At 39.1% G+C, this 25,046-nt stretch overlaps 1 protein-coding gene across 1 annotated transcript in view; it reads left to right on the top strand.

The window, feature by feature from the left end:
- DYTN (dystrotelin) overlaps positions 1-25,046 on the top strand; it is a 49,802-nt gene that overhangs the window by 18,562 nt on the left and 6,194 nt on the right. The window contains exons 8-11 of the mRNA XM_055345072.1: positions 2,345-2,456; positions 4,103-4,251; positions 20,974-21,133; positions 23,390-23,894. Of these exons, the coding sequence (XP_055201047.1) occupies positions 2,345-2,456; positions 4,103-4,251; positions 20,974-21,133; positions 23,390-23,894 (926 nt within the window). The remainder of the gene's footprint in view (positions 1-2,344; positions 2,457-4,102; positions 4,252-20,973; positions 21,134-23,389; positions 23,895-25,046) is intronic.

Genomic DNA, 25,046 nt, shown 5'->3' with positions numbered 1-25,046 from the left:
AAAATATTGTTATGCATTTCATGCAAAGAGTAATTGTCTTCCCAATTATGCATGTTGAATAATTTTCAAAACACTGTAAAACTTTGCAAAGCCAAGAGGGCAGGATTTACCAGTCTCGTTTTCCTTGTGAATAACCTAAGTCATTCATTTAACTTCATTCAGGTCATTGAAAACCTGCAAGGTACTAAGTATCCTCCAAATATCTGACCTTATGTTTCCACTTCAAGGTCCCCAGTAACGGTGCATTCAAACTCAAGCCTCCTGCACTGTTGGTCTATTCCAGTGATTAAAATAGCTGATTCTCCACTCAGGTGGTATCCCTGGTGTCAAAGTCAGCTTTTACCATTGACCAGGAAGTTGTGTAACTTTGTACAAGTTACTTGAACTCTGACTAATTCAGTTTCTTCATCTGAAAAAATAATAAGAATGCCTTACCTTAAAAAACTTTCATGGGGATTGTGTCAACCCATGTATACTGCCTGCCCTTCAGTGACTGTTCCAAAATATTAGCTACCATTCTAGCCACTCGACACAATTTGTTAAGACCCTGCATTGGAACGAGGTGCCCAGGCATGGCAATGGACAAGGGCAGCTGATGGTTGACCTCAAAGAACTTGCATTCTCTTGCTCTGCCTTCAGACAGCTTTGGTCAGAAGACCTTCTACCGTCTGGCCTCAGGAGCATTCCAAGCTTTGATTCCTCTGTTTCTTAGAATAATCAGCAGGTCTGATAGATTTGATGTGCTCCAAACCCTCCTTCTTGGCTCCAATCTCCTTCCCTCACTCTTCTTTCTCTCTGGGGTTTCGTCCTCATAGATCTCCAGCCCAAAGGCATACTTCCACCATGAAAACTTTTCAGCAGCCCACCGGGGTCTCCCTCCTCTCTCCCTCCTACAGTACTTGCCTTCCATGCCTCAGACTTGGCACACAATCACATATTGCTTAACTTTGCTAGTTAGTACCACAAGCTTCCCTGTCATCTTTCCACAGCAAGACATGAAATTTGAAGAGCATATGCATCTTATTATATTTCTTTTTCTGTAACTTTCAAAGCAGTGGTTGAAAACTTTACAGGAGCTAGGCATGTGGTCTGTATGTGGGAAGTAGGCCCAGGAAGGACAGTGGTGAGTGGAAGTGTCATCTCCAGTCTAGAAGGAGTAGCTGCTACTTTGCCATCACCAATTCTTGTCATTGATGAAGAAGGCAGTATTTTATACCGCCTACACTGCATTTGGAGAAGAGAATTAAAATAGCAGGAAAAGGGATCCTGGATGGCTCAGCAGTTGGGCACCTGCCTTTGGCCCGGGGCATGATCCTGGAGTCCTGGGATTGGTCCCATGTCGGGCTCCCTGCATGGAGCCTGCTTCTCCCTCTACCTGTGTCTCTGCCTCTCTCTCTCTGTGTGTCTCTCATGAATAAATGAATAAAATCTTTTAAAAAAAATAGCAGGAAAAAAGTATAGATCCCTGAGCTTTAACAGACAAACAGTATGATTCCACTTAAATATCATTAAAAGTCATTAAATCCTAACTATGAGGTCTCCCCAGCCCTCCGTTGGTATCACCATATTTTCCCTGAGTAGTATGAGACACCCCTCCTTCCCCTGGTGTCTCCAGATAACCTCCTCATCCGTAACCAAGGGAGATTTAAGGGTGCAGCTGTTCATATGAGAAGGACTGCAATGTGGACGTATTAAGAAACTCGGATGTGGGGGTCACTCCCCCACACCCTGGCTGGAGGAACTACCTCTCCTCTACTGCATTTCTTTCCTATAGATGGACTTCTAGAAAATCACAAAAGTTTATTTTAAATTCTTTATCTAAGGTTTTATTTTCCCCAATATCATGTGGGAATGCAGGTCTGGTATTATCATATCTTGAGAATTTCCAAGAGAAGTCAAAAGTTGGAATTTACTGAAAAATCTCCCAGTTTATTTTATTTAGGTTGGCAACTAAATTCAAAAGATTTGAGTGCATTGTGCTGCCACACAAAATGCGGCTACAGACTTAGGAGTCTATCCAAAAGGTTGTGCACTGTACCCTACCTATATAAAATGCTTGGTATATTTGTGGGGCCATGAATCAGACTTCTGTACTATGGTTTGTTGGATAAAACTATGTTACTATAATGCCATATTATAAAAAGTACTATCAAAAGATTTCTTTGAGTAAAGAAACATGTCAGAGTCATTTAATATCCCTACAAAGTTTGGGAGCGATTTTACACTTCCTTGATAGCTTAGACGTCTCTTGTATGTTTGGAGGTGCTCATTCTCCACCTGAATGTTATGTTCTTTGCTTACGTACTAGTTGTGACATTAGCCACATTTCCATTGAAATTGGCAGATACCGTTGTCTGAAGTGTCTCAACTTTGACATCTGCCAGGCGTGCTTCTTTGCTGGGCTTCACGGCAGGTCTCACCAGAAGGCCCATCCTGTGACTGAGCACTGCGTCCAGGTAACATCTAACCCCACGTACCAATGATTCACGAATCCAATCAGTACCAGCTACAGCAGCTTAAAAACTCTCCCTCCAGTAAAACCACAGATTCTCCTCCTTTCACTTGAGATAATATTTAAGACTTAAGGAAGTGGCAAACTCAGCCTTAAATAAATATCTCTCAATATAAATATGCTTTCTCTACCTCATAGATTTCAATAAAACCTTTTGGGACAAGAAGCAGCCAAACAGCGTTCAATCTGAAGCCACTGGTCCCACATGATATAGCAGAAAATATCTGAAGAATAAGAGAGGAGTAGCACTGGAAATGGGTACAGATTCGAAGAAAAGGTTTTGGTTTGGTAAAAAGGATGAAATCAGGTTTCTAGTTACTAGTACCTGTCGGAGAAACTTTTGTCTTTTTTTTTTAAGATTTTTTTTTTAATTTATTCGAGAGAGACAGAGACACAGGCAGAGGGAGAAGTAGGCTCCATGCAGGGAGCCTGACATGGGACTCGATCCGGGGTCTCCAGGATGACACCCTGGGCCGAAGGTGGCGCTAAACCGCTGAGCCACCCGGTCTACCCACTTTTGTCTTTTAAACATGTCTTTTCCTGAGCCCAGTAAACTCCCAGTATTTTTTCTTTAGGAAAAATGAAAGAGAAAGATCACTCTTTTGAGTTTTGACTGGAAGAATATAAAACTAAGACTTCATAGCTGCCTTTCAAATATTTTTTAAGAAAATTCTAAATACTCAGCAAGAGAATTCAGAGCTTTTGAAAAAAAAAAAAGAGAAATAGGATGGTCAATTTTAAGCAGAGAGCATTTTCATTTTCCCAGAAGGAACACTCACTTCTCATCACTGAGTTCCTGTGAATCAGTTTCCCCATAGATGGTATCCCCCTCAAACACCACAGTAGTGAGGGATGTTGATTGGCTCACCTCCCCAAGGACAGCGTTCCCTGGTTCTCTTTAACATGAGTGGTCTACAAAAGTCAAGTGCTTAGTGTTGCCAAAGAATTCCAGCGGGCACTGATTTACTAAATAAATAACCCAGAGGTTGCCCACCCACTCCCTATTTCTAAAAGCCTGGGGAGGAATAGGGCTCGTTGATGTTAGACTGACACCGTGTGGTCCCTTTGTTATTACACTTTAGATTCCAAGTGCTGCAAATCTTTTAATAAGGCATCTGGTTCCTTTGTTCCTTTTAGCAGTTCTTAATGTGGGGTCGCTGGGTGAACTTCAGGCGGTCTGTGAATCCACTGAGGTTTCATATGGAATTAAATGCGTGAGCATTCTTTTCTGGAGCTAAATCTATAAGGGATCTGCCAATTGTGAAGAGCACCCACACCCTCAATGTTAGCAGCCCTGGACTTAGCTCTGCTCCGCAGCCCTTCTAGCTTTAGAATCCCATGTTACTGGATTGCTCTCGGGAAGAGGGGTTATTATGTAAGCTGGGGGGTATTTAATTTGAAACATACACTATGTGGACAAGTAGGATGTGAAGAAATTCAGGTAGTAAGGAAGGAAGATGATTTTTCTAAGGACATATAAGTGAAGTGAAATAGTTCCAAAAATTTTCATGGTGGCCAGTCCATCCAAGTGGGGGAAAGGACCCCATTTAGACTGATAGGAGTCCTTTTTAATGTTGGCCCTTCCAGCAGACGTCAGCAAAGGAGAATACAAAATTTCTCGTCAGGACCCTCAGAAACAACCTGCTCCAAGGGCGTGGTAGGAAAAAAGAAACTTCAAGAAGGCAGTGGCTGCTGGACCAGGTGACTCCAAAGGACTTGGCTAACCACACACAGGCCAGGTGAGTTTCTGTGAGTGACAGCTCTGCCGAACAGGTGGCAGAAGGCTTAAGATGCATTTCCCCTCTAAAAATGATCTTTAATTTTAAAATAGAACAAGAGGCAAAAATACTTCCAAATGGCCCATCCTATCATTTAGAATTATTCCAATTAAAGCATTAGACCCAGAAGGCTTATAATATTAAAGTATTTGAATAACTTTGCTTTATATCCCTAGTTTTTTTAATATATAGTTTTTGGTGGTTTGCTTTTGAAAGCCTAATTCAGAATCAATACTTTATTCTTATTGAAAAAATAGAAGAAAAACACTCAGATTCCCATCACTTACAGAAGCGTGCTAGTCACATTTTAGTATTACCAAAATAGGAACTATGCAGCGTTCCAATTTTTCATTCTTCTTTTCTTTCTCTAAATGGAGAGTATTTCCCATGTCATTAGTCTCCAAAATATGCTTTGTAATGGCCTCACTCTCATCCTTATACGAGAGCATCATAATATAGAAGCAATCCCTTATATCATTGAAGATTTTGGTTATTTTTTAAAATTTGTCCCCTGAAATTCTTTAGTCAATATCCCTACACAAGCATCTTCCTATAGTTTTAATATTTTACTAAGATAAATTTACTAAAATAAAATCATTGGGTCAAAAATTGTGAACTTTGTTAACTCTCAAAATTCAGAATACCAAACTGTGCTCCAGAGGGTTATCCCAAAGCACACCAAGCACCACTGATTTAGGAGGTCCCATCACTTACCTAAAGATCATCAACCTGAAGACAACTTTAAAAAGTCTTTGTAAAAAAAAAAAAAAAAAAAAAAAAAAAGAAGTCTTTGTGATGGGGATATTTGGCTGGCTTGGTCAGTGGAGCATACAACTCTTGATCTTGGGGGTTGTGAGTTCGAGCGCCACATTGGGTGTAGAGATTATTTAAAAATAAAATCTTTTCTTAAAAAGTCTTCGTGATGCTAATTTTGATGTAATCACTTCTTCAAAATTTAAAATTGTAGAAACTAAAACAAAGAAGATACTGTTTCTATGGGCTTGTGATCATCAAACTTTGGGGGAGGAAAGAAAAACAGAATTATTAATTCACTCCCATTTTATCTACTGAGAGTAGAAGAGATCAAAAATTTAAATCAGAATGGTATCCATTTACTAATTTCTTTTGTAATTTCTGATCTTTCCTCACATACCCACCAGCTTATTTCAACCTCAATCCCAGACCCTATTTCTATGGCCATTTTGTCATTTTCTAATATAAATATGTTTGTATAGCTCTTTAAAAGAAAAAGTATACGTTGACATTGCAATTAGATGTTTTTTATGTCTTGCCTGTGTCACATTTACCTTGCAGGCTGTTATCAATATATCTTTAAAGTAAGAAAATTCAAGTATCATCTTGATGCATATCTTTAATATAGTACAAAGAATTTAAAAATAAGAACAAAGATATCAAGTACCAATTCATCTGTCTTCTTCAAGAAGACAGTTCTTTCCCTAACAAAGGAACAATACAATGTGTCAATTAGTCATCTGGATTTATTGAACACTTGAAATCTTATTTAAATTCCTACATTCTCATAGCTAGAACAAAAAGATCCATACTTACTCTTAATTTGATTTCTTTGGCTGCTGAAGCCAGGCTGATGTTATAAAAGCACAAATATGATGGCATTCCTCTTGTGCCCACCTCCCCCAAACTCCCATGCCTTAAATCCCCCCATTATATTCCCATTGTTTTTAAGCTAAAAACTAAGAGTTGTAATGACTTAGAAAAGTTCTGCATATTTTGGGCCCCCCTGCATACCTCTCTGGTTTCATCTCCCTAATCCCACATTGTCTGTGCTCCAGCCTTCACTCCTCTCCCCCACCCCAGAAGACTAGGCCAGATCCTTCCCCACTGAAGAATTAAACCTTTACTTTACCCTAGCCCACCCAACTGCATGGCTTGAGACTCCCTCCTAAAGACCTACAGAGAGGGGTGCCTGGGTGGCTCAGTTGGTTAAGCATCTGACTCTTGGTTTCAGCTTAGGTTATGATCTTAAGGTCATGGGATCGAGCCCTGCATTGGGCTCCACGCTTGGTGTGGAGCCTGTTTAAGATTCTCTCCTTCATCTTCTTTTACCCATCACTGCCTCCCTGCACACAAGCATACACACACATTCCCTCTCTCCTCTCAAAGTAATAATTAATACTAATACTACTACTAATAATAATAAAGACCCACAGAGGTCTTTGCTCAAATGCCATCTCATCCATAAGGCCATTCTTGACCACTTAACAATTCAGGCCCTGTCCCCACACTAGCACCCCCAATCATCCTCCCTTGCTTTATTTTTCTTCAGAGCATGTCATCAGCACCTGACACCCTATATATTTTACTTTTACTTTTTGTTTGTTTTCTATAATGTAAGCTCAGCGGCGGGGGGTTGAGGACCTTTTATTGTTTCCAGCTGTATTTCCAGAATCTATAACAACATCTGAATTTGATAAATACTCAATAAATGTTTGTTGAATGATGGCTGATGGACTGAATAATACGATGATGGATGCATGATGAAGGAATTGATGAGATAATAAGTTTGGTCATGAATTCTTTTAGAATGGAGTATGAGAAAGTGTCACAAGAGTGATTGATGACATGGTGTTGGGAGAAGGTAGTGAAGTTTGATTGAGCTTTGTGCTCAGTCAGCGGTATAGCCTTGGGGAAGTCACTTCATATTTCTGTGACTCAGTTTCTTCACCTGATACTAGAGATAACCTGTCCTTCCTACTCCCAGAGTAGTATCAGTGGAGATAAGAGGAGGAAGGAAAATTGCAAGCACTATGCAAAGCTAAAGGTTTTTTAAATGTCAATGTGTTCTACTCTGTCCACCTGAGTACAACAGAGTGTTCCCTAAAGTAAAATTCTTATGTAATAATTTCCAGTTTCACCTAGATATTAACGAGTTCAGAAATTCTGATTAGTGGCTGATCTAGGAGAAATGAATGTGGTACATTAGTGTCTAACAATGTAGTAAGAGGCAAAAACACATCGCTGATCTCTATTAAGTTGACACATTTGAATTAACCATCTTCCAAGGGATTAATGATTTTGCCAAGAGATGACACTGAATTCGTTCATCAACTCAGAAAATAAGCCTCCTCCTTATAATGTGAATTTACTCACTTTACGTATAATGGTTTACACTGAGAACATTTTCACTTACGAAAAACTAACTGAAAGTCAGGTGCCAAATATCACCATTGTTATTAAATATTTTGGGAAATTCTTGCAAATATAATAAAAAGGAAATTAAAATGGTGAAACAAACAAAATAACTTTCATTTGCAGTCAACATCATTATACATACCCAAGAAAGTTCTACTAAGTCTAGCAAAAACTTTTAGAATTAATAGGCTTTGAGTGATGAGAAATAAAATACATATGCACAAATTAATAGCTCTTCACTATGATAGCAACAGCCAGCTAGAAATTTTCTTAAGATCCCCTTTATAGGGATCCCTGGGTGGCGCAGCGGTTTGGCGCCTGCCTTTGGCCCAGGGCGCGATCCTGGAGATCCGGGATCGAATCCCACGTCGGGCTCCCGGTGCATGGAGCCTGCTTCTCCCTCTGCCTGTGTCTCTGCCTCTCTCTCTCTCTCTGTGACTATCATAAATAAATAAAAAAAATTTTAAAAAAAGATCCCCTTTATAGTACCTGTAAATATAATTTTAAAGAGAAACTTGGGTAAAAAAAAAAAAAAAGCTTAGCAAAAAAGATACAAAAGCCACATAAAAATTATAATATTTAAGAGTATAGAAAATAAGACCTGAACAAAAGGATAAATATACCAAATTCCTCAAAGATAAGGCTTTGTATAAGAATTGTACATTTTCCAAAAATTACTATAGTTGACCCTCATTATTCATAGATTCTGTATTTATGAATGTACTTACTCATGAAAATTTATTTATAGCTCTAAAATCAATACTTGCAATGTTTTCCAAGTCATTTGCAGACATGCACAGAATGGCAAAAAATTTGAATTGGCTGATCCACAGCTGATTGAACGGAGAGTCACTCTGCCTTCTTGTTTCAGCTCTTATACCATAAACATATTCTTTTCACTTTTTTGTGCTTTTTGATGGCGATTTCACTATTGCAAATTGCCCCCCCAAACATTGTGCTGAATGCTATCTGCTGTTCCTAAGCACAAGAAGGCTATGATGTGTCTTAATAAGAAAATACATATGCTAAATAACCTTCATTCAGGCACGAGTATGAACGGCTCTCAAGCCATGAGATTGTATGAGATCACCAAGGAGAGTGTAGACAGGGAAGGAAGGAGAGCATATTGAGCCCTACAACAGTCCACTTGCAGAATTAGAGAGCAGAAGAAGAGCTGACAGGGGAGACTGAGAAAGATGAATGATCTGGGAGGAAAACCAAGGAAATAAGGAATTGTGGAAGGTAGGTAAATACAGTGTTTTAAGGAGTAGGGCGTTGGTCTAGTCTGTCAAATGCTGGGGCGAGGGTAAGTAAGAATTGGCCTTTGGATTTTGCAATGAGTGAATCATTGCTGTCCTCAGAAAGAGCAGTGTAGGACAGCTGTAGTAGGAAAAATCAGACTAGAGGCAGTTTAATAAAGAATGGGAGCTAAGGAATTGAAGATACCGAATAAAATTCTTTCCAGGATTTGTTACAGTAGAGGGAGCAAAGGGATGGTGTAGGTGGTAGTTTGCCTCAAGTGAAGAGAATGTTTCGTTATTGTGTTCTACTCTGAGTAATGTATAAACATTACATTTACTTCTTACCCCATGTGAGATCATTTTGATACCTTTGGGTTGTTCCATACCACTTTCTGTATTTGATATACAAACATCAAATATATATTGAGTTTGTTTTTGGAAGAAAGATTGCATCATTTTATACACACTGTTCCGCCCCTTGCTCTTTTCACTAATGCACCATGATAAATGTCCTCGAGTATAATACGTAGGTGCTTAAATTTGTTTATTTAAGCAGACTTATGTTCTGTTGTATGCCTGGATCATGTGTGTGATCCACTACATGTTTACATAGTAAACACTACATTTACTATGTAGTGTTGCTTGTAGCCCATAGGATCATTCCCTTCTGTACTCAAACATGCTATTTTTGGAAATATTTGGGGAAAATAGCAGCATGTTTGAATACTGAAGGGAATGATCCTGTGGGAATAAAAGCAACATAGTAAATAAGAACACAGGTTATAGCCCTGGAGGGCTGGACAATAAACCAGAAAGAATGTAAGGATCCAATTGCAGAAAAAATGGTGGAACACACATGATCCAGACATACAACAGAACATCATAAATCCACTTAAATGAACAAATTTAAGCACTTATCTATTATACTGGAGGTCATTTATCATCATGCATTAGTGAAAAGAGCAAGGGGCGGAACAGTGTGTATAAACTGATGCCATTTTTCTTCCAAAAACAAACTCAATATATATTTGATGTTTGTACATCAAATACAGAAAGTGGTATGGAACAACCCAAAGGTATCAAAATGATCTCACATGGGGTAAGAAGAGAGTATGTCATCACTCAAAGTTGTGTGACAAAGAAGTTATGGGTTATTCCCATGCCCCACTGCTTAAACACGTAATTAGGTGTACCACAGAACAATCCCTTCTCTCCCTGTGCTCTCATCACATTCTGCAGAGATAATTGCATTATGTCAATAATGATCGTATATTCATCTGTTCAGGAAATGTAAAGTCTCTGTGAGCAGGGAGTTCTCTGCTTTTATTTTTCATCTTTTATCAGCCATAACTCAAGATGGTGCGATGCTATAAAATAGTTTTTGAATAGAGGAATGAAACTGAGTGGAACTCTATAAAATGGAATATGCCTGACCTTAAACTAATCTGCTCTATTCTACGTTCTTTCCAATATGACATAATAAACACACACTCGCACTTAGAACCCTTAGTATCTGACCTGAACAGGATGACCTGGGGGATATTATGCAGTCATCCCTAAATTTCTTTGCATTCTCATATCTAGATTGTCAAGAAGGCGGGCAGGAAATAAAATCCCCATTTCCATTATTGGCTGATTGCTCTCTATCACCTAAGTAGTTGGATGGAAAAAAGCACGGGCGGGGGTGGGGGGAAGTCATGCTACTTTCATTTGAACATCGAATTGAATATCTGATTTAACAATTTCTAAAAAGACTTTCCTCAATATCATGCCTGATAATTAAATATTATTACAATTTCTTATAAAACTCTGCTTTATAGCAGGATTTCCATTCAGTATAGTAGCTCCGAAGAACCAGTATATGGAAGTCCAACTAGACCAGTGGAAACAGCAGCCACAGTGGCTTCCAAAAAAGTATCTCCAAGGATATCTCGGGCTCAGCAAACTGATAACAGCAACCCACAACATCAGGTGAGTCCAAAAGGGAAAGGAATCAGTGCAGTCAATCTGGACCAGTTTGTAAGGATTCAGTGAGATTCAGTGTGGTGTGGGGACTATTTTCAAGATGTTAATGTGATCAAAGAAAATATTGTTTAAAATAACTTTATCTCCAATCATAAGGTGTTATATATTTATTACAGAAAATTTGGAAAAGCCGGCAAAGAGCAAAAACAATTGTTTTTGCAAAGAGCAAAAACAATATTATGACTACAAACCGTGATATAACCACTATTTTAGTATTTTTAATTAAATTTTTTCTTTTAATTCCAGTACAATTAACACAGAGTCATATTAGTTTCGGGTGTGCAATATAGCATACAATATGGTGATTCAACAATTTTATACATTACTCAGTGGCCATTGTGGTAAATGCAGTCTTTACTGCATTAATATTTTAATATTAATATGTTAATATTTTGGTGTACTCCTTCCCCTGTTTTAAAAATAGTGTACATCATACTGTGGAATGTATTATTTATATACTTCCGTATCAGTGTAATAAGTTATATTGGGAGCATTTTCCATGGCCATTACAATTCTTCAGAAAACATTGTTGCAGTTTTTATTTAAATGGATGTAACATTATTTACCTAACACCTCTTCTGTTGTTGGATATTTGAGTTATTTTCAATTTTTGCTAGAATTTAAAAGTTTACTATTGAAATCCTTGTACATTATTCTTTGTACATGGCACCCCAAATATTTCAATAGGGTATATATATTTTAAGATTTTTATTTATTTATTTGAGAGAGAGAGAAGAGTGCATAAGTGGAAGGGAGAGGCGGAGGGGGAATGGAGAAGCAGACTCCCTGCCGAGCACAGATCTGACTTGGGACACAATCCTAGGACCCTGGGATCATGACCTGAGCCACCCAGCGGCCCCAGTAGGGTATATTTCTTAAAATGGGATCATGAGAATGAGAAGTGGGATCATTTTTAAGACTCTTCATACTTACTGCAAAAATACTGTTTAGAAAAGATACACGAAACTGCACTCCCAGTGAATTCAAGTAATTCTCTCTCTTGATGCTTCTTACTGTTACTTATAACTTGTTATTGTCACCAAATTTTAAATTTTGTTACTTTTATGAGAAAAATATATTTTAGTTGCCTTAATGTCCCTTTCTTCTTAATTTAGAAGGCAATTGTATTTACTCTTTTGCCCAGTTTTACCGATGCATCAGTTTGTTTTATTAATGTATTTGAACTTTTAAAACTTTAGCTGTAGGAAACCTTTCTTCATAGCTATTTCCTTTTAGTCTTATGTATAATGTGACTTACTATATAGACATTTTAATTCCTGTGAAAACATTATTAATCTTTTCCTTTCTGTCTTATGCTTGGAAAATTTTCTGCATTAAAAAATCAAATGACCCTTCAGCTATATTGTCGTAACATGAACTGATGATTGATTGATTGATTGATTCATTCATTCATTCATACAACATGGCTTGACTTTTTTCAGACATTTAAGGTTTAAATCTACCTGGCTTTTATTTTGATGCATGTTAGAAGGTGAGGATATTCCCCTCCTCCTACTTTTTTGCTTTAATAGCCAATTCTTCAGGCAACCCGCAGTAAAATCAGAACTTTGACATGTAGCCCACTCTTTCCCTAACTTCCCCAGACAGAGGCAGAACTGAAGTGAGGTTTAATCAGTGTGTCTGGTGGAGGCGCAGTGGATGGGAGGGTCTAGGGCTTCTTCTTCTGATACTTTGCTGGCATCATTGTTATTTTTTATTTTTTAAGTGTTAGCTATTGTTAAACAATTGTTCTTCTAGAAGAACTTTAAAATCATTTCTAAAATGCCAAATTAATCTTATTCTTTTGGCTTGAGTTGCATTAAACCTGTATTTTGTGGTGCAAATGTCTGTCAGTAATGGTTGTTATGTAGCTTACTTCTTATCATTCTAGGTTTCTCACTGAGGGCACTTGGCTCTTTCATGCTTCTTGTTCTTATTTTGAATAAACACCTTTCCCATTGTACCTTTTTCTTAATTATTGATGATGGTATACTGGAAAGTTACGGATTTTTTAAATCATTTTCTTATAAAAAGAAACCCTTCTGAACTCTCTTGATAATTTCAAATACTGGTTTAGTTTGAATTTCTCGCTTCTAAGTAAACAATCATACAATCTGGGGGAAGGGGAGACATTTTGGTCTCTTTCTTTCCAGTATTTAAACCTCTCATGTCTACTGCATGTCTTCATTCCTGAGAGAACCCAGATCTTCCAGAACAATACTAAATAATGCAAGAGATGATGGAACAATTTCTTTTACTTTAAAGGGAGATTTCATGAGGGCATTTCTCTCATGCTTCTCCATTAAATATGATGGTGTTAGTTGTTGGATTGAAATTCCTTTTAATGTGACGGAAGTCATTTTCTTTTCCTATTCCTTTTATGTTTTTTTATGGAGATAGGCAATCAGAAGTGATTTTGAATTTATTTTAAATCTCTTTTTTAGCCTCATTTGAAATGATCCATGTTTTCTCTTATTGGAAGCATTGCATAAGTAGTCCCTGAGAGTAAACATTCCTGTCTTTGCTGAAACTAAAAGCTGTATTTGTTCATAGTGGACTATCCTTTAAATATAAATTAAATTTGTTTTACTTATTTTTTTATTTAGAATTGCAACATTTATGAGTCAAAATAGTCTCTCTTTCTGTCTCTTTCTCAATGCTGTCTTTGTCAGTTCTGAGCATTTGAGTTCTAGTGGTCAGTTCAGAAGCTCGTCATTTTTCATCTTATGTTTGAAGCAATTTGTCTAAGATAAGAATTATTTATTTTATTATTTATTTTATCTTTTAAACAGATTTATTACTTATTTTAGATAGAAAGAGAGAGAGAGAGCGCACAAGCAAGGGGAGGAACAAAGGGAGAGGAAGAGAGAGAAAATCCACAACCAGACTCCCCGCTGAGCACAGAGTCCAATGCTAGGTTGGATCCCAGGACCCTGAGATCATGACCTGAGCTGAAATCAAGAATGGGACGCTCAACTGACTGAGCCACCCAGGAGCCCCAGAACTGTTTATTTCTTAACAATTGCCGGAATGTAAGAGTAAAACCCTAGTACACTGAAGCCTTTATAATATGTAGACAAATTTTTCTTTCTTCAAAATTAAGTCTATTAATGTTTTCTTCAGGTAACTTTGATAATTTAATTTTCTTGAGAACATTATTTACTTCAACAAGATTTCAAAGTTTCAGGTTAAGTAAGGTATTTTAAACTTGTCATTTTATTTCTTTTTCAAATCTTCCCATTCTACTCTAATTCAACTCAAATATGCTCAACTTTAACCTCAAAAGAATAAAGTCACATTTCTATCTGAAGGATCAAGTCAATATTTGTTAAGAAAATCTACATTCTCAAAATACATAACTACTGGTCAGTCTTTGGCCTATTTAACACGGACAATTAATTGCATATGTAGTTTTTCCTAAAGAGTAGCATGTATAAGGTTAATCTGATGTTTGCAAGCAAGAAGTTCATTGTAAATATTCTCTCCAGCTTAAAAAAAAAACTATGAATTAATGGGTACAAGTGGTACACACAAATAATTGTAACGTAATTTGTATCGTTCTCTGTGGCATGTTTTAGAAGCCTCAATATTAATACCCTTAAGAAGACACAAAACCTATCCTCATTTACATATACCTGAGCAACATGAATTTTCTCTTACCCATTGCTCCCAAAGTGGGCAGTTGTCACCCCAACAGTATAAGACCCCTTTGCAGCCACTGACCTGGATTGTCCACTTAGTAGACAAAGTTCAGTTTTGAGGGAACTGTTGCTAAGTCTACGTCCTAAAGGTGAGCTGCATTCAACTTTGATGTCTTTAAAGACTCCAGTGTCCATAGATACGAAGTCTCTGCCCCAAAATGTGCCCATATAACTTACAGATAAAGATTCCTTCTGCCCATAGGGGCCTTACAATGGCGACTGAGTATCACACAACGTGATGGTATTCAAAACTAGGGGGGACAGAAGGAAAACCAGCACATCCACACATAAGGAAAATGCTAGGGAATTTGGAAGGGAAGAGAGGAGAGAGAAGGGAGAGGAAAAAATGTAACAAAAAAATCTCAATGGAATTTTTCCATCAGAGGAATTAGAAATGCCATCTTGGGTCTGTGTGTGTGTCTGTGTGTGTGTGTGTGATCTGCAAATACTTCATCACCTTTTCCATCGGTTCTTTATTTGCCCTCGGGGGTGCAACTGCACTTGCAGGCCTTCCCCCCAATCAGGGTAATCAGTACATTCTGATCCTAAGCAAGGTCTTCCAAATAGTAGCTGTAATGCTTTTCAATCCTCCAAGAAAAAGTAGAGATCTCATGCTGCATCGGTGCTGGGGAGAAGCGTGAGAGGAGCTGGGTCCTGCCAACACCCCACCCCTGCGCACCCCCGCGCACCCCTGCACCCCTGCACCCCGGGGCCAGCGCGCGCTAACCCGCAGCGCCCGCCCGCGGACCTCGCACGCCCCCTGGTGGGCACCGGGAGGAACGCGGAGCTTGCAGGGGCTCCAATCCACCTTAGTTTCTCAAGGTCCTGCTTCCAATAAAAGAGGAAGAAAAACCTTTCCACAATTCACCCATTTTTCCACCTTAACATTTCTACTTTTCCAAGGAGGAAATTTAACAGAGGTTCTGCTGTTTGGGTTTCTCTCCTTTACCCCACTCTCCTTTCATTCTATCTCACTTCTTTGGTGTTTGTTAGTTGCTACACCTATCTTATTCATGCAGTACATTTCTTCCTTTGATTTAAAAAAAAACATTTTTAATTATGCAAATAAGACCTGAATCTGTTTGCCTTTTAAAAAGTTAAAATGTTGCAGGTAAAGGTAAAAAGTCTTTTCAACAGTGATTCCCAACCCAGGTCGGGATCCTACTTCCTCGGAGGTAATCTGTTTGGGGGAGATCTTCGCATTGCTTTGAGATGTATCTGTGCATTTTCATATATGTGTATGTGTGCGTGTGTATGCCCAAACTGGGCAAACGGCTAGTATCTATTAAACTTGACACCTGGGGATCCCTGGGTGGCTCCGCGTTTAGCGCCTGCCTTCAGTCCAGAGCCTGATCCTGGAGTCCCCGGATCGAGTCCCACGTTGGGCTCCCTCCATGGAACCTGCTTCTCCCTCTGCCTGTGTCTCTACCTCTCTCTCTCTCTCTCTTTCTGTGTGTGTCTCTTATGAATAAATAAATAAAATCTTAAAAAAAATAAACTTGACACCTGAGAACCTTGCACACACATTCATGCTTAAGGAGGCATGTACAACTTTGTCCACTGTAGCATTGCCTATACTTTTGAAAAACTGGAAACAGCCTAACATCCTTCATTTGAAAATGACAAAATGAACCATAGGACCTATTATATGGATGCACCAGGCAGGCCCATACGTCTAACCTGAAATGCTTCTCAACTGCAGAACAATAGGTGCCACATAATAATATAATATTTATCACCCAGTTACCCCATCCCTTCCAGCAATCCTCAGTTTGTTTCCTATGAATAACTGGGTGATGGACATTAAGGAGGGCATATGGTATAATGAGCACTGAGTGTTAAATAAGCCTGATGAATCACTGACCTCTACCCCGGAAACCAATAATACATTATATATTAATTAATTGAGGGCTTTTCAAAGATTTTATTTATTTATTCATGAGACACAGAGAGAGATAGGTAGAGACACAGACAGAGGGAGAAGCAGGCTCCTCGCAGGAGCCCAATGTGGGACTCGATCGCAGGACCCCGGGATCACACCCATACTGAAGGTAGATGCTCAACCACTGAGCCACCCAGGCATCTCAATTAATTGAATTTAAATAAATAAAAAAAAAGTTCACTCATTCAAAGACTATGCTAGGCATTGGAAGCTGTTTGAGCATTTGAGTGAAGAGGCAGGCAGGCCCAGGTAATTCCAAAGGGCCACAGAGGACACACACACACACACACACACACTCACACACACCGAGTGTGACTTTGTAGTTCACCTTCTTCTTCCTGCCCTTCCCTCTTCCTTTTTCAGGCTGTTCCTGCAGGCGAATGTTTCCAAGGTGGCCAGCCCCTCTTAAGATCTTTTGCAGGAAGGAGATAAGGCCACAGAGTGTAGCCGCAGCTGCTTATAAATGTAGAGTAATGAGATCCAATCTCCTATTCAGACATGTGGGAGCCAAGGGCCAGTACACGGTGCCCCAGGAGCTGGGCCAGACTGGGTCAGGTCAGGACTTGCACTAGGGTGCCATGTAGGGAACAGAACGTGATATGAGGAGAGGCAAGGTTCAGTGGGAAAACCCTAAGTGAGAGCTGAGCTGATCACTATTGATTTAAAGAGCCTTGCTGAATTCAAAGAGAAGCCATGACTCTCAGTACACATCCACGTGGAAAGCAATGGAAAGCTGAGAAAGTTTAAGTAGAAGGTGGTGGACAGAAGGGAAAGATTTCTTTAAAAAAGGGGGGGGGAAAGATTGTATTTATTTATTTATTTGAGAGAGAAAGAGTGCACAAGCAGGGAGAGGAGCAGAGGGAGAGGGAGAAACAGATTCCCCATTGATCAGGGAGCCTGACACGGGGTTTGATAGCGGGCTCAGTCCCAGGGCCCTGGGATCAAGACCTGAGCCAAAGGTGGAAGCTCAACCGACTGAGCCATCCAGGCACCCCGAAGGGAAAGATTTCTTGAACCAAGGAGAAGAAAGTGATCCTGCTGCTTTTCATAGATGCCTTTGGGGAGGGAGGTTTTCGGGGCAGCAACCTAACTCAGGCAAAGGACATTGTAACTTAGTTTTTAAACCTAAAAATCTTGTTTATGTTGAAATCCTTTTAAAGAAGAGCGTCATGTAGAAATGAGATCATGAAACTGTATCGTGAGCATGTGAACATCTGCATCCTTCTATCTGAGCCTAAATCCAAACACTACTCACTTTTTGAAATATTGTATTATATAAATAATATATATGTAACTAATATATATTACATATGTAATTTATATATGGAATTATCATGGTCCTATGGTGAATTTTTAGGAATGTGGCTTAAATTCACATCAAAAGCCAAAGCCTTATTTTCTGTATTTCTTGCTTTAGACTGTGGTCAGCATCAGGAATGTCCCGTGGAGAACTCATGAGTCCATTAATGCGCTCCAGAAGGAAAGAAGGTGGGCCCCACGTGTGACTGCACAAACACTGACAGCAGAGACAAACCAAAAGCATTTCCCTTTGCTTTTATGGGAACAATCTCTGCAAAGATAACACCATGCTTTTTTTTTTTTTTAGAAGAAATTCCTTAAACAGAGAAATTTTAAGCCTGATAGGGTGGTAAAAGGGGGCTTGGGCTCTATTTGAGTAGTTAAGCATGACATAAATAAATCATCTGGCCAATTATATTAAGGTTGGGGGACAGCATGGGAAAAAGAAACTGATACATCACTGGTGGTCATGATAAGCACAACACTGTCTTGAAAACTATCTGAGAATATATCTTTGCAGTCTGCTATCGAATCCCTGGGCTGACTCCTTTCTGAAAAATCCATCATAAAGATATATTTGAAACTGCAATTATGATCAAGGATTTTAGAGTCAGACTCTCATTTCACTTGAGTATGACTGCCTGGAAGTTTGTGGGCTCTCCTTCAGAGATGCCCACTTTGGGTGGGAGCCCAAACTAAATTCCAAGACCTCTTCAAAAGTGATTTAGGAATTTCAAAGGTTCTTTTTTTTTCTATCAGAAAACCCTATAATATTAATAGGGTTTAATAAATATTTATTGAAGTATAGTCAACATACAATGTTACACTAGTTACAGGGCTACAACTTAGTGACTCCATTTTTGTACATTACTCAGCTCTCTCCATGAGAAGTGTAGTCACCTTCTGTTCCCATACAAAGTTACAGTAGTACTGACTCCATTGTCTAGGCTGTACTTTCTCAATTTCTGTGGCTTATATATTTGAGAACCACATGCTTATATCTCCTAATATTCATCTATTTTGCCCATCTCCCACCCGCTTCCTCTCTGGCAATCAGTCAGCGTGATCCATCACATCGACAAGAGAAAGGACAAAAACTCTATGGTCATCTCAATAGTGGCAGAAAAAGCATTTGAAAAAACACAACATAAAAAACATACTGGGTTTTGAGGAAATATCCATCAACAGAATAAAGTCCATGTAGGAAGGCCTGGAGCTGACATCGTACTCTGTGATGAAGACCTGAAATCATCTCCCCTAAGAGCAGCAACAAGACAAGGAAGTCCCCTCTTAGCCCTGGAAGTCCTATGGTAGGAAACAGACAAGGAAAAGAAAAGGCATCCACACATGTAAGGGGAAAGTCAAACTGTCCCTATTTGCAGAAGACACGGTTCTAGAAACAGGAAACCCTAGAGGCTCCACCAGAACTGTTAGAGCTAATGAGGGACATCACTTGGGGACACAAAATGAACACAGAAAGACTGGTAGCCTTTCTGTGTGCCAACAATGAACACTCAGAAAGGAAATTACGAAAATGACTCCATTCTCAGTAGCATCAAAAAGAACAAAATAATGAGACTGCACCAAGGAGGAGAAAGGCTTGTACACTGAAAACTGCAAGACTTTGGGAAGACATCGGGGCTTTTGGGGTGGGAGCCTTCATCTTGTTAAAATGTCAATAGTCCCTGAAGCAACCGTCACTTTCAGTGGAGGAATTTCAAAGGTTCTAATACTGATAAATCTTGTTGCATTTCCCACCAACAACCTAATTTCCACAAATCCACAAATATGCTAACCACACTGACTAAAGCATAAGTAACAGTTTACTCAGCCAATTTTAATTGTATGCATACTCTATAACAAGGACTATTTTAGGCCTGGGCCTGAGGGCATTTGGCAACAGGCAAAATAGAAGGAAAAAGTTGCCAGAATAAAGAGGCAATAAGCCATTATTAAGTGATAGAGTAAGTAACATGTAAGTAAAATACTAAGTAAAATATGTCATATGTCATATGTCATATAATGTGACTGTCCAGAGGTTTGAAGGCTGGAGACCAAATCCAAAATCTCAGATCATATCAAACTCTGTAGCAATTAGACATGGCAAAAAGCCATGGAGACTAAAACAAAGTAGGCGAGGTTGGGGGTCCTGGTTTGCAGTTTCAAGTAGAGCAATCAGAGATGGCCTCATTGAAAATAAGATAGTGTGGGGGCCTCCGTGGCTCAGTGGTTGAGTGTCTGCCTTTGTCTAAAGTGATGATCCCAGGGTCCTGGGATCGAGACCCACATTGGGCTCCCTACATGGAGCCCGCTTCTCCCTCTGTCTCTCTCTCTCTCTGTCTCTCATGGATAAATAAATAAAACCTTTTAAAAATAAACAAAAAGAAAATATGATGGTGTGAGACGACTTGAAGGATGTGAGAGGTAAGGAGAGCAACAACCTGGGGAAGGAACGTTTCAGGCAGAGGTGCCAAAAAAGCAGACACTCAGGGGAGGACAGGCCTGGTGTGTTCAAAGTAGCCAACAGCTCTCTGTGTGGCTGCAGGGCAGTGAGTGAGCAAGAGGAGGTAGAGAGCAAGTGAAAGAGGAAAGAGAGTCTTGGCCAACTGTTGGGCCACGTCTGCCTCTGAAGAACTTTGGCTAATTCTACACAAGGTGGGAGACCGTTGGAGAGTTTTGAGCAGCAGAGTGACATGGTCGGGTTTATGTTTTATTATATTTATTTATATTTGCTTTATGTTCTATTTTTTATTTATTTTTATTTAGTTGGTTGGTTGGCTGAGTTTTTTTTAAATTTGTGTTTTAAAAGAATTGCTCTGACCTCTTGGTTCATTCTTAAACCAATAAACAACTAGACTTAGGAAGAGAAGCCAAAATAGACTCACAATTCATGTACTGCCCACCTCATTGTTCCTTTCCTATCCTGGTCAGGAGTTAGGTGTTTAGTCATGACATGTATCCCGTCATTCTAAATGGAGCGATTCCAGACAAAAAGATAATAAATAAAGTCAATATTCAAATTTAAGTCGCTAGTGAAGGTAATCCAAAACACGCATGATGAGTTTTCTGGAACACCTCTAATGCCAATGAAGTTCTTGGTGGAATCATATACGTAAGAGACATGAAGGGCAGCGGTGCCCAGTGAACGGTCAAGCAGTGTTGATCAATGTTAAATAATAGCGGAGGCCCAGGCTTCTCCAGCATCTTCTCCCACAGAAAGGACTCACAGCACATCTCGCTAGGGCTCCAGTTAGTGTGCTGGCGTCTTGTCCTTCCAACTCATTCAAAGCTGTCCTCTTTGCAGATTCCTTAAAAAACAGTTAAGCCAATACAAAGACAAGTTGCGAGCCATATATGCCTCCCAGGAAGAAAAGAGTTGCAGATTTGAAACAAAGATTCACAAACTCACAGCCAACCAGGAGAGCCTGTGGACCCAGCTACAGCAGATGGGGCAGGATCTCCAGGTATGAAATGTGGGGGACCCTGGCCACCTGGGCCATCCAGAAATCTGACCGCAAATCCTCTGGCTGTGAGAGGACTTCAACCTGAAGCTTCTCGTCTCACATACATCAGCCTCTTCTCTTTCCCTCTTCTCTCCTTACCCTCTTCACGTCTCCCTTTCATCCTGCAAACTATACCCTTCCCCTTCCTGAAGGCAGCGCTGTTAGGAGAATTGATGGCACAGATTCGGTGCCATTTAGAAACTATAGATCTGTGGGATGACTGGGTGGCTCAGCCCTTGGGCAGCTGCCTTGGCTCAGGTCATGATCCCGGGATCCAGGATCGAGTACTACTTCGGGCTTCTGAGGAGCCTGCTTCTCCCTCTGCCTATGTCTCTGCCTCTGTGTGTGTGTGTCTCTCATGAATACATACAGAAATCTTTAAAAAAAAAAAAAAGAAACTATAGATCTAGAGCCAAGCAGTCCTTTATAGCATTGATTCTTAGCCTCTTGGTCTCTACATCCTTTTTTATATTCTTAAAAAATTTTGAGGATCCCAAGGAGCTTTTGAAGTTTATATCTATTCCTCTTTACCATGGTCAAAATTAAAAGTGAGAAGAGGCTCAAAAGTTTATTAATTTAAATATGGAATCAACCCACTATATATGAAACAATTTTAAACAGTAACTATATATATATATATTTTAAAAAATATTTTATTTATTCATGAGAGACACACAGAGAAGGAGAGAGAGAGAGAGAAAGAGGCAGAGACACAGGCAGAGAGAGAAGTAGGTTCCATGCAGGAAGCCTGACGCGGGACTTGATCCTGGGTCTCCAGGATCAGGCCCTGGACTGAAGGCGGCACTAAACCGCTGGGCCACCCGGGCTGCCCCAGTGAGTATATATTTCTAAAAAAAAAAGAAGAGTGGCATCTTTTTTTTTTTTTTTGGTACTACACCAAAACATAGGTGCTTATTCCTTAAAAGGTAGTTGCAGCATTGTATCTGACATCGTATCTACCTCACACTCTGTTTCATTAAAATACAATGTTCTGTTGTGCTCTTTGGATCTTCTATCCCTGCATGATTTTGCAACATGATACACCGTAATTTGGAAGTTCACTGAGCTATGCCAGACTTCCTAAAGCTCATTATAAAATATCCATCCCCCCGCAAAAATCACATTCATTAATATCACCATTAACCTCATTGGGTAAGTCTTTAAGACTATGTACATGGTAGTGGATGCAAGTTTTAAAAAATTCTGATGTTTGGTCAAAAGCTCAACTGTTAAAATTGGCAATACATATCGTTAATTTTTTCCTCACTGTGACAGTCTCACTTCACTCATTTTTGAGAAAATATTTGCCAAACAACCACGTCTGAATAACATTCTGCAAGTGGTTCTTTCACGCAAAAGGCAACTTTTCTGTTTCAATGACATTAGAAGTACTTTACACACCTCCCCTTTCATGATACACAATATTGAAAAGATATGTTATAATTAGGCAAATTAAGAGTTTTTGTTACACCATCAAGGATATTCTTAAGTGGAACTGTTTTTTGTTATCCTTTGCTTGGTTGGTGCTTTGAGCTGCGAGGACATGATGGTAGAGAATACCATGGCTACTAGCCCTGTCCGGTGCTGCCTTGATTTATACTAAGGCACCAATAGCTTTAGCCTTACTTATTTTTGACTTTGTCCCAATCCAGACAAATGTCAACACAGTGAGCAGACGAATAACATCTAAGTATCATTGCGAAAATGATTGTGACCTTGCAGACCTCTAAAAAGGTCTTAGGGATTTCCAGGAGTCTGTGGACCACGCTTCAGGAATTGTGCTTTGTGGGGATCATACCCCCTAGACTTTATACCTATGAATTATTATAAAAGCCACCCTCCAACATACCTACCTAAGTGGATCATTATGAACATGTTTATTGTAATACAATTTAGCTACCAATTCAATATATGCTGATGTTCTCAGAAATGCCTTGTGATATTTTTAGAACTTGAACCTTTAGGACCTAGAATTTCCCCAGATTCCTCATGATTACTCCCTGTGATATTTTAGAATCTGAGCTGTTGTACCTTTTGTGGATAGTTTTATATGGACATTGAATTCACAGCATAAAACAAAGTCAATAATAATGGATTTAGAAAGGAGAAGGAAAAAAATCTTGCATTAAAATCTCCTACTAGAAGATGGAAACTTAATGCATTTATGAAAAAAGGTAAGATAAATGTTGATTTCTTCATAAAGTTTTCTTTATCCAGGCAGTGTTACAGCCACTCCATCCTTCATCTTCTTCCTGTCAAAATATGATTTCCAAGGGTGACCATGGAAAGGGTGGAAGGTTTCGGAGGGGAGGAGATTCTTCACAGGTCTTGAATGCCACTGAGGATCATTCAGAATGGGAACCTCTTGCTTACCCAACCATGAATGACAGAAGTCACCAAAGTCTACCAAATGCAGAGCATGGTCTACCAAACTCAGAATCACTGGAGGTGGTTTTGCAGCTGAAGTCAACACAAAGCACCAGGGCACAAAGCCAAGTACAAAAGACCTCAAAGGAAGTCTTTAGCTCCCCTCCGGGTTCCCAGGGAGGACTGCTGCAAGACACTCCCCAAATTGTTCCTGCTGAAATCAATGGTCCTGCTCTGGCAACAGAAATGAAAGACATGGTTAACATCCAGCAGGGAAAGGATGAGCTAGAGGGAGAGGAACTGCAAGAACTATTGTCAAAACTTACAGATGCCTTCACTCTAGAAATGTCACCAGGTAAGATTTTCCCAATCAATGGAGAGAGTGATGGCCTGGGATTCAGGCTGCCATTTAAACCTTGATTTTTTAGGTGGGGAAGGGGCAGAAGGAGGGAGAGAAAGAGAGGACCCTCAAGCTGACTGCCTGGTGAGCACAGAGCCCTACACAGGGGTCAGCCCCAAATGCCCCTAAATACTTGATTTTATAGCATTATCCCAACAGCTACAATTCATCTAGTGAGTAACAGTCAGAGTTGTGAACCTTTTGGACATAAGTAGCCATCTCTGAATAGATGTAGAGCCATGCCCGATTCACAGGGTTTTTGTGAGCATTAAATGTGATAGACCATAAGAGAGTTTACTATAGCACCTGGCACAATCCAAGCTTTCAAGAATAGTAAGTAACTACAAATATTTTAAAAATCAGCAGCTATTATAAGCTGAATTGGAGAAACAAAAACAAAAAATAAAAATGAGATGTCAAAGCTAAAAGACTTAAAAAACAAGTATTTATGTGAAATCTAAATTATATAGCATTTACGTTATGAAATTCTAAATTATAAAATATAAATAACAAATATTAGATAATTTTGTTATTGCAGTTATGATCAATAGTACTACTACAGATATAACTGAGCAACCTGATACTACCACTTAAAAAGAGGATAATAAATGATGCTCTTCCTAGAGGATCATTGATTAAGTTTCTTTTTTTAATGATTAAGTTTCTATAATGTAATGTAAGTTTCTACCATCATTATCATCACCATATTCTTCATAAGTTAGGGCTCATTGATAAATTCTGAAGGCTCTTTTTAAAAATATTTTTAAGCTATAGTTATTTCTTCTGTTTTGGACTGACATTGTCTTACAGTGTTTTGTTACCTTTATATATCTATATGCCTATATCCATGTCTTTTAGAAGCTTAAGATCTTTTATGTTCAAGGGATCATCTAGAGATTTGCAATAAAACAAAGAATAACATTCTCATGTAGTTCTGAATTAGAAGCCTTCTCAAAATATTTCTGAATTGACAGATGAGTTTTCTAGAGCTGATGTAACAAAGTACCTACTATAGGTTAGGTAGCTTAAACATCACAAATAAACTTTCTCACATTTTCTCATTAATTTTCTCCTGAAGGCTAGAAGTCTGAGATCAAAATGTCCCTC

The sequence above is a fragment of the Nyctereutes procyonoides genome, unplaced genomic scaffold (assembly GCF_905146905.1).
Source record: "Nyctereutes procyonoides isolate TBG_1078 unplaced genomic scaffold, NYPRO_anot_genome, whole genome shotgun sequence".
Taxonomy (NCBI): domain Eukaryota; kingdom Metazoa; phylum Chordata; class Mammalia; order Carnivora; family Canidae; genus Nyctereutes; species Nyctereutes procyonoides.
This window is presented reverse-complemented; position numbering and strand designations above follow the sequence as displayed.